Consider the following 10,854-nt stretch of genomic DNA (forward strand, 5'->3'; position numbering starts at 1 on the left):
GTGGTGTCAGAATTGGCACAGAGGTTTAGAGGGTAGTCGGTTGGTGTCAGAATTGGTACAGTTAGAGGATAGTCAGTGGAGTCAGAATTGGCACAGAGGTTTACAGGGTGGAGGCATGTCTGCCCTCTGCCTCCTGGGAATCCCTTTGGGGCTGATGTTTACTTTGATGCTCCTTCTTCTTTGTGAAGTCAGAGGAGGGATGGGCCCCATACCCGCCTAACAGTATATAAATATTCCAAAAAACCAGAAAAGCAAGCAAGTTCAAAAGCATCATCCTGAGGGGAATCAAAAGTGAAAACTGTGGGGGAAGAATGACCTCTCATCGTCCCTGAAGCACCTTAGGGCCAAGGTAGTCTGACATGGAGGTGCCCTCAGTGGTTTCTCAATAACATTTGTTTTCAGATCAGTTTCCTACTCCCAACCCATTGGTTTCTCAAGGGTTATCTCGAGAACAACCTCCTCCTGTTTGATTCCCTGGCCATCACTGGTCCCTCTTATCTCCAGCTCCCTTGCCTTAAGGGATTGACTGTCTTCTGTTTGTTTCCAGGGAGCATTTTCTGTTTATTCGTGAGACCAACAACTCTGAGGATGGAGTCCTACCACATTGTTTTCTGTGGGCCCCATATCATCAAACAGCGGCAGGCATATTGTAGGTAAATTTGGTTGAACTTGGTTTTGACCCAGCTCTGCTAGACAGAAGTCACCGCAGAGGGTTTTCCACATTGGCCCTTTTCTGGAGCCGGAAGGCAGACACACAGTTCTGCTTGGGAAAACGATAACTCTTACCCCACAGTTGCAGGGAGCTTGAGGGCTGTCTTGTACATGGCACCTTGGCTGGCAGCAAGGCCTGCAGCACCGAAGTGACCCTAGCTTTGAAGCTATGCCTTGGTGCTGCCAGCCAAGGTCACCACCACCATTAGTGAGTAAACAGTTGGGAGAAATGATAAAATTTAGATTAACCAGAAATAATTACCTGGAACATCCAGTTAGTCTTCCATCACACACACAAAAGCAGATTGGCAGAAATTTAAATAAATGTACATTTCAATAAAACTATTATTAGGTGCCTTTGATTTGGTTCTGAATCATAACAGCCCTGTGTACAACAGAACCAAATACCGCTCAGTTCTGGTCCAACTGCAATACGTGAGCCCACAGCTGGAGCCACTGTGTCACTCCATCTCAGCGAGGGTCTTCCTCTTTTTTTGCTGATCCTCTACCAAGCATGATGTCCTCCTCACAACTGGACCAATAAGCAACATCATGATAAATGAATAAAATACTGAAGTTGTCCAAAATGCCACTTCACTCACATCCACAAGCAATACCCACGGAAGCAGCAGTCAAGATGTCAAACAGTCTGCAGAGCTCTTTAAAGTGTCCAAAAGCAAAGATGTCATATTGAGGTCTAAGGTGTGCCTCATCCACAACGTGGTGTTTGAAACTGCTGCATATGCTGGCAAAGCTGGGCAATGAATATAGAACCCTCCCCGTCCCCCACCCCCAAAAGCAAACAATATTAAATATATCATGAACTGCCAGAAGAATAAGCAAATCTGTCTTGGAAGAAGTGAAGCCAGAATGCTCCTTAGGGGGAAGCAAACTTCTATATTATGTTGAACAATCAGCAGAAATTTAGCCAATCATCCTATGCCTTCTACAACTATCTCAACTAAACCTGCAATGAGACTTTTGCTGTTATATTGATGACTTTGTGATATTATAAGATTTTTACTCATTCACTGATTTGTTCCTTCTTTCTTTTACCTACAGTGTACTATGTTAAGAGCCTATGGTAATACCATTATGAATAACACAAAGTGACTGGACTCAGGAATCGGAATTCCTTAAATTCCGATTTAAAGAAGTATGCGGACACTGATACCTGTGCTGGAAAGCAGAGCATGAGAGGAGAGACGTACAAAGGCTCTGTGATTTTAGAAGACCGAGAGCTGACCTCTGATTGGGGGCTTGGGGGAAGATTCATTGAGGATGTAGCCTTCAAGGAGGACATTATTCGGAGTTTCTCAAGCCAAGGCATCAATAGGTCTGAGTGGAAGCACAAAGGTGGGAATGTACAGTAAAGACAAATGTTCCAATGTGTCTGGAATTTAGATATGTCATAAGACATGAGGGGTACCCCCCCCAAAAAACAGAAAAAACTCCACTGGGTGGAACTTTTGTAGTACACATTTTTTCCTGCTAGGTGAATGTCTAGCAACTTGCTCTGAGTTAGTGCACCCAGTGGCTTCACCTGGGAAGGTTCTCTCTGGTCACAGTGAATTTTTTCCTGAAAGCAGTTTCACTCAAACCTTGTTTTTTGTGATGGCCAATTTAAGAGAACAGTGTGTGGCTGTGAAATTTTGTTTCCTGCTCAGGAAAAATGCTGCAGCAACTCTTGTGATGCTGAACAGAGCTTACAAGGACAGCTCTATGGGAAAAACTCAGGTGTATAAAAGTTTTCTCATTTCAAAAAAGGTGAAGTGTTGAATGATGACAAACCTCATTCTGGATGTCCAAAACCCTGATAGATGGCAGATGGGGGCCTGGTTTTGCCAGCACAACAATGCACCCATCTCAATGTACCAGTTTTTGGCAAAAAACAGCATGGTTTTCTTGCCCCACTCACCTGATCTCGCTCCCTGTGACTTCTTTTTGTTCCTGTGAACACAGATGGCCATGAAAGGACAGCGATTTGATGACGTAGAAGAGGTGAATTAAAAAATGGGGGAGGTGCTGTCAGCTATCCAAACAGAAAAGTTTGAAAAATGTTTCCAAGAATGGAATTGCAGATTTGATAGATGTATTAAGAGTAATGGAGAGTATTTTGAAGGCGATAAGGTTGTTTTGTAAAAAGGAAACATTTAAATACATAGCTTTGGGGGGAAAATTCCATTGGGGGAGTACTCCCTTGTATTATGAGAGATGTGATGGGCCCGGATCCTATAGGGTTTGGGGCATTCATTCAATGTTGCGTATGGAAAGGGTTTTTTGAGCGAGGTAATACTTTATGGCAATTGCTTTGGTATCAATGGGCAGGGCCGAGGGGACATGGGATAAGAAGAACAAGAGGCAGAAAGCGGGGAGGGGTTGGCAGGGCAATTTGAGAAATGAAGGAAGGCAAATCAAATTTAGGGACTAGTGGGATTTTTGCAAGGAGTGAAGAAAGCAGCCATGATAGTCCTGGGTGGAGCAATTAGGAAGTTTGATGGCCCTTTAATAGGAGACTCAAGAGGAGAAGAGTGTTAGCTACATATTCTGGGTGGAGATGGTTTGCATGATTGGAAATATGGGGCTGGAGCTGGGAGTTAAGTTAAGAAAGACGAGACAATCACAGGACCTTCTGCATAGATGGCACCCTGATAGCAGATGATTCCAGGGAAGTAAAGTCCCACTGGGCTTTATGAGAGTAGGCGGCACTACCTGGGGGCATAGTTTCTGTTTGGGAAGAGAGTTGAAGGTCTGAGACACAGGAGGAGCAATTAGAGAGGTAAGAGAACATCGATGAACTTGAACTAATAGGAAGGGAAAGTTAAAAATATTGCTATAACAGAATAAACATCATAAAAGTGAAGCTTTTTTGTTCGTTTGGGTATCGCCTTCATGTAGCTTTCTACACTTCTGAACACAGTGTTTCTCTCCAACCCTTCCCTGCACTCTTCCTTAACATTTTTGATCCATGTAAAAACTCTTTTTTTATGTGGGACATTCATAAACTTGCTAAAAAACTTCAGGATTGTGGGAGATATCCACTTAAGTTTTATTAAAACATTTGTTGTAAGCCCTGTCTTCTGAATAATTTTTTACCATAGCACAAAAAATATCCTGCTTTTTTGGGTTGTTTTTAAAGACTAAGAGAAGTATATTACCGAGGGAATTTATCCACAACCACCCACTGATCCCAGAGACCTTCTTAAACACATTTTGAATGAATAGGAACCCTAGTGACAATACTTTTTGACTTACTTGAGTCCACTGACCAATAGTGCTAACCACTATAGGGAGGGCCAAGTGTCGGAAGGGTGAAATCAGTCATTGGATTTGGTTACCATGGTGATCTCAGAGGGATATTTTCACTGACATCTCGGTGAAATAATCCCAATTTCAAAGGCTGAACGTGCCAAAGGAAAATGAAGGCGAGCATGCCTGTTTTCAGAATACATCAACAAGAAAACAATCCCATAAATTTGAGAATAATTACAACAAGGATGCGATCACAGTAAATCTTTTGGTAAACAACTGGCACCATTATTTTCCTTAAATATTTCCTACATAAAAGTCTCTTTAGCATATAAATGGATTTTTTTCAATCTTTGTTCCCTGCTCAGCCACTCTACTCCAAAAGAACAACACAACAACTTGAAACCAGAAAAACCAGGGCTTTGTTTCATGCCTAATACTAAGCAGATGATCTGAGGTCTCACTGGGGAGATTCCCAGTGTGGCCAGGACATGGGGCAGTGTTTGAGCAAGACTGATGGTGAGGTCTATGCAGTGAAGCAGGGAGAGCCCATTTCTCCCAGAAAATTTCACACTATTTACACTCACTCACTGGCATCCAGTCAATTCTGACTCATAGCAACCCTTTAGGGCAGAGTAGAACCTCACCTGTGGGTGTTTGAGGCTATCACTCTCTTAGGAGCAGAAACCTCCACCTTTCCCCATTGGAGCAGCTGGTATGTTCGAACTGCCAACCTTGCGATTAGCAGCCCAATATTTCACCCCTTTACTACCAGCATGCCTTTCATTTTCACAACAGCAATTACTTCTTGAGCGGCATACTCCTGCGAAGGAAATTGTGATTCTAGTCTCCTCCCCTCTCTCTCCCTTTCTTAACCTCCTCCCCAACCTACTTTGGGGCCTGACAACCATGTCAGTCTCTACCGCAGGGGTAATTCTCCCTGTCCCAGTTTCATTTGTCTTTGAGTTGACTCCACCTCATGGCGATGCCCTGTGTCAAAGGAGCTATGTGCTCCAGAGAGTTTTCAATGGGTGGTTTGGGGGAAGTAGATCACCAGTCCTTTCTTCCACAGTGCCTCTGGGTGGACACAAATCTCCAACCCTTTTGTTACCAGTGGACCACTTTAACCATTTCCACTAATCTCCTTCCTGATCTCTTTCTTCATATACATCATTCACCAGTAATTAAAGATCTGGAATATCCCTAAAATCCATCCTTCATTGCTACTTCGACCACCGTACTTCAGGGTTTCACATGCTGTGTCTCAGCCCTTGTAGTAACTTTTCTTTTTATGCCTCCAGTCTCTATGCTATAAAATCCATCTTAAACGCCATGTAGTTATCTTACTCCCGGGTCTCCGGGAGTGGGCTACATGTTGGAATGCTAACTGCAAGGTCAGGAGTTCAAAACCACCAGTTGTTCTGTGGGAGAAAGAAGAGGCTTTCTACTCCTGTTAAGAGTAACAGTCTTAGAAAACCACAAGGGGCAATGCTACCTTGTCCTATAAAGTCACTATGAGTCAGCATTGACGGGATGGTAGTGAATTGAGAGTTATTTTACTGGAGTCCCCGGGTACCATTCTTAACTGGCAACCAAATGGTGAGTGGTTTAAATCTACTTAGGGGGCCACGCCTGGGAATCTACTTCCCAAATGGTAGCCATTGAAATCCTATGCAACACAGTTCTATTCTGGTACACCTGGCTCATGGAATTTTTCTCTTCTTTGTCTTTCTAAATACAGATAAGCCCACTCTGCCACTTTAAAAATATTTGACGGCATCTGGTAATATAAAATCCAAATTCCTTTGATTGGTCTAGAAGGCCCTTGTTAGTTCCCATCCATTCAATGCCAACTCATGGTGACCCCATGCGTGTCACAGCAGAACTGTTCCACAGGATTTTCCAAGCCGTGAAGTAGAGGGGAGTAGATTGCCAGGCCTCCCACGGTGCTTTGGGGCTGCCTTGGAAGTTTGAACCTTTTGGCTAGGAGTTGAGTCCTTACCCATTTGTGTACTCTAGGGACTCCTCCCTTTTAACTAAAGCCTCTGCTGGTTCATCTATTTTCCTTCTACCCCTTTTCTTTCCCACAGTCTATGCGATGGTGTCCTCCACGTGCCTCCCTGACTTGGTTCAAATGGTCTTCTGCTTGGAAGAGCCTCATTTCTTGCTTATTCTTATAAGTCATACTTGTCCCCCAAGTCCCAGATCAAATACCATCTCTTGGGCAGAACATTCTGCAATCTGCTAAGCAGATTTAGTGTACGCCTTCTTCCATTTGCCCCAAGACTGAATTTTTTCCTGCTCTTTCCCACTAACTGTGAGTACACACAACAGTATTCTGTACACACTAGCATGGAACAAACTGTCTTCCACTGCAAAAAGTGCTTGGGAAATGCTTGTGGAACTGAACTGAAACCATAGAGAGTCCTTTCTTTCAGTTAGCAGCTCCAGAAAATTAACTCAGCCCCCTTCACCATCATGGACTTCAGACGAGTCAAAGTAGCACATCCGGAAGGCATAGACCTTTCTTTCCTATGTTGGAAGCATACGTCTGAACTCCCCTTCCAACCGCTACCGTTGATCTAGATTCCTCCCATGGATGTTTCATGACTTCAAACCTTTCCCAACACATACGTTTCCCCTTTATGTCATGACGCATAACGTTTTCCCCTGCTCAAATAAGTGATCCTTTGAGCACTGGTTCTCAACCTTCCGAATGCCGCAACACTTTAATACAACTCTTCACGTTGTGGTGACCCCAACCATAAAATTATTTTTGTTGCTACTTCATAACTAATTTTTCTACTGTTATGAATCAGGTGACACCTGTGAAAGGGTCGTTCGACCCCCAAAGGGGTTGTGACCCACAGGTTAAGAACCATTGCAAAAAAAAAAAAAGAACCATTGCTTTAGAGGTAAATATTTTAGACAAAGAGCATATCTTAAACTTCTGTTTTCATAGACATCCTCACAGACTGATTATGCTGGTACATAATGATGTGTGTGTGTGTTGTTTTTTTACCAGTATAAACTATTAAAGAGATGTTACACAGTAAGGTCAACTGGATAACTCACTTAATGAATCAGATTGTGTTTCATGTTCAATTTAACCCACTCCTGGATGGCAATCAGCTGGGTCATTAACAATTGGAAAAAAATTTCAGGGAAAACAATTCAGAGCGTTCGTGTAAACGACTTGGCTGGACAGAAGCGTGGCCATAAATGTGACACTGTGAATGGTGTGCCGTCAAACCAGCGTGGAGGAGGTTGTGAGTCTGATTCATGTTTCTAGGCCAACCATGAGGCCCGAGCATGAGTGTGTTTTTGCTGAAAGGCAAACTGATGTTTTAAAAATTTCAGTGCAATTAAATGGTCGCAGGAGCTACACATGTGCTGCAGGATTTCACAGTGGACATGTGGGCTGCTCTAGGTCCAGGGAAGAGGGGTGAAAAGTTACTTGAATCCTATTTGCAAGGCTCTCATCTACATTCTGATTTATTTATAAGTAAGATACTTTTTTTCTTATGTTTTTATTTTACCGCACATTAGGTTAACGATATAGCAAACCCTTGAGACTGTTCGTGTTGAATAAACTTTGTGAATACTGTTTAGATACAAAGTTGTAACTATTCAAAACATAGCCCTAAATAGAAAAATAGATGTTGTTTTTTAAGACTTGGTGTGTCACTGAGTATGGCAGTTTTGACTGGAAATAGCCACAAAGCAGGCTGGGAAATGCCCACAATGCCAGGTGGAGTTCAGAGTTCCTGGCTATGGCTTTTCAGAATTAGTCTGAAGCCCAATTATACGCACTGGGGCTTTTTGGAAGTGTGTGGGTAGAACTCGGGCAGTGCTGCCTTTGCTGGACCCTCCGCGCCCCTCTGCCTGCAGGGGCCACTTTAGACCGGTCCCCTAGTGCCTGGTGCCTCTCAGGCTTTCAAGACCCCACAAAACTTTTCCTTAGCTGTCATAAGTTCTCAGCAATAAGTACTTCCCAGAGCTCTAGCAGCAATTAGGCTAGAAAGAGTGAGCATTATTCATCAGTTAAAACATATGCAAAAACAAAGCTCATTAGAGAAAGATAGTATTCATGCAGATTTTACAAACCGTGTCTTTAGGGTGGCCCAATAAGTAGAAATATGGGGACCCATGCTTGTCACTTTTCATGCACATGGAGAGACTGGAAGGTACCGTTCCTAAAGGAAGGGGAGGAACAGCCTAGGACCGATCATTAGAATTCACAGAACCAGTGGCAAAGACATATTATTACTGTTAGCATCAAGATTGCTTAGTAAGTTTAGAGCAGTTGAATATAAATGATCTAGGTAGCAAGAATAAGGCCTTTAATAAAGCTAATCCTACCAAGCATGCAGCACGTGAAATTAGTGAAAGACTGAATTACATGTGCTTCCAAAGTAGATTTTCTCAAAATACCAAGGGCATCCTGAAGTGCTTTCTGGGAGTCACAAAAGTCAATACAATCGGTAACAATCATATCTGAGATCTTGTAGAATTTTCTCATAATAATGGGATAGTGTAATGGTATCTACTGTCATTTGAGAACCAGTCACAGTAATCGTTTTTAGATTAACAAAAAAAGTCCCATGGATAGAGAAACGAGGTGTCCCCCATGTTTATATTTACGTTTTCATTAATAATCTCATGCATTCTTATGGCTCCTCTTTCCTCTGAACATTTGCTTATTTATATTTAAAGTTCGCAGCTGACTTGCTGCTGCATGCAGTTGTTTTCTGGCAAAGAAGAAACAAAGCTGGGAAACAAAGCCGCCACGTTTGTCTGGGACACCTTGTTCTACTTGGCTGGCTCAGGGGGCTGCAGGCTGGGTGTTGGCTGACACTAAGCTCCTAGTGGCTGCCATGGCCTGCATCTGTGTCACTTTGGGAGTGGCAGGTCTTCATCTACACAAAGATGGCTGTAGAGGTTCCATCATTTCCCAGGGACCAGCTGCCCCCTGCACTGCCTGCTGCTGGGACTGCTCAGCTCCAGACCAGGGAAGGGAAAAAAGCTGCACCCATGGCCTGGCTAATGTGCTCAGAAGAGTTAGCTCCATCCAGGTCCGGCTCCCCTCTGTCCACTGTCCACTGATGGTACTCTCCATGGATGAGCCTAACTCGAGTCCCTCCTGGCTTCCGAACACAGAGTGGGCTAGCACCCAGAATCAGGCGCTGATTCGGCCATAGGGGCGGTTTTTGTTTTCTGGTAGCACATGTGTGTCTGAGGGAGGGAGGGAGGGCAAAGGGGAGCGCTAACACCTCGAGGTTAAATGAAAAGTAGAACTTCTTGGCGGTCAGGAAGCTGATGCTTCACAATGAATGTCAGGAGTGGGAATTAGATTTCAGGATTTATTAATTGGGTTTATCATTTAGCCCTGCCAAAATGCAAGTAATTTTGTGCAAAAATGATCCAGCTGTTTTGTTGTCACACAGAGAAGGCCCTCATTTGGTTTTAAATGTGGCCTTGACTGGGCAGGAAAGATACCCATGCGAGGAAGACTCCTGCCTCCACGGTCAAACCAGAGAGCGCAGAACGTGGTCAAATAAATTGCTGTTAAGGTTTGAGAAGACTCTTGATGGTGAAATGTGGGGAGCGAAGCCCTGCTTCCTGGGCTCAGCATATTTAATGCACATGACATGAGGGTGTGTGTCTGGTCCTAGAGCTCAGGGTCCTGGGGAAGTCAGGGTCATTGTCTATGGTAAAATGTGCTCTCAGAGACCAGAGGCCTCTGTATAGATGTGTAAAAGTAGATGATTCATAAACAAATGTCAGAGCCAGATGATACTTAACAGCTGTTTGTAGTCTGGGCCAAATGGTTAGTTGTTCTGTGATTCTCATAGTGCAGAGATTTTGCTACAATGAACTGAAGGAGATAATTCAAGCTGGGAGTGAGGCATTCTCTGTTTTCATCTTGGATTCTGATTCGGGGAGTTCAGGTAACAAAGACATATCGGGTGGTCTGTGTCAGAACAGGATCTCAGGGGCAATCCTGCCTTTGGGCCAGGCTGTACACAAAGTTTACAGATGACAAACACTGGATCTTCTGGACTCCCTGTCTCTTCCCACTGGAGATGAGGGGTTTAGAGAACTTAAAGAGTGGAGTCCGGTGAGTTACTGTAATAATGGGGAAGAGAGGCCAGGGCAGAGGCACCACCATCTTGAAAAGGATGTGTTCGAGACTTGATGTTTGCTGTTGTGGTGGTTGTCTACTCCAGAATTCCTCTTAAGGTTTTGAACTCTGTTTTGAACAGCTGAATCTCAGGGCTTTATTGGCAAACTCTATCATTAGGGACCCTTATTGTCCTCACACATCTCTAGTTAGAGACAAGAGGAAATCAGACGGTAGGGAAACAGCTTTGATATTCAGCACCAGCTTCTGGTTGAGGGGTTAGAAAGCTTATTGTGAATCAACACGATGAAGCCATGAACCATGGGGTCAGATAGTCCACACAGAGGAGGGTGGGAGCCAAATTCAGATTGTCCAAAGGTCAAAAGATGGAAAATGGTCTCCTTGCTTTTTCTAAACTCCAAGGGCTGCAGCTCTTAGAAAAGAGGGTGATTCTGGCTAGATGGCAAAGGAAGGAGCCAGGCTGAAACTCTCCAGGCTAACAGTCAAAGGCCGATAGGCCAAAGGGGTGTGGGGGGCAATAAGAAATCAAATGCTTGATGGGTCTTGTTTTTATGACAGGGCTAGAGGAGTTGAAGCCAGCAAGGTGCAGGGCATGGGATTACCTGGAGTGGCACTTAAAATACAGAGGCCTTGGCCAAATCCACTCAATCAGAAGATGAAGAACTATAGGGAGTGCAGGGGCTTGATCGTTTAAAAGACTGAATAACCATTCTAGAACTGGTGAGTGTGTGTGTGTGTGTGTGTGTGTG

The 10,854-nt window shown here is 43.9% G+C and overlaps 1 protein-coding gene across 1 annotated transcript in view; it reads right to left on the reverse strand.

Moving 5' to 3' along the window:
- Positions 1-10,854, reverse strand: part of MAGI2 (membrane associated guanylate kinase, WW and PDZ domain containing 2) — a 1,552,529-nt gene that overhangs the window by 40,711 nt on the left and 1,500,964 nt on the right. The window contains exon 22 of the mRNA XM_013004634.2: positions 8,068-8,156. Within this exon, the coding sequence (XP_012860088.2) occupies positions 8,068-8,156 (89 nt within the window). The remainder of the gene's footprint in view (positions 1-8,067; positions 8,157-10,854) is intronic.

Source organism: Echinops telfairi, unplaced genomic scaffold, assembly GCF_000313985.2.
Source record: "Echinops telfairi isolate 266 unplaced genomic scaffold, ASM31398v2 ScPeMD7_23;HRSCAF=83, whole genome shotgun sequence".
NCBI classification, from domain to species: domain Eukaryota; kingdom Metazoa; phylum Chordata; class Mammalia; order Afrosoricida; family Tenrecidae; genus Echinops; species Echinops telfairi.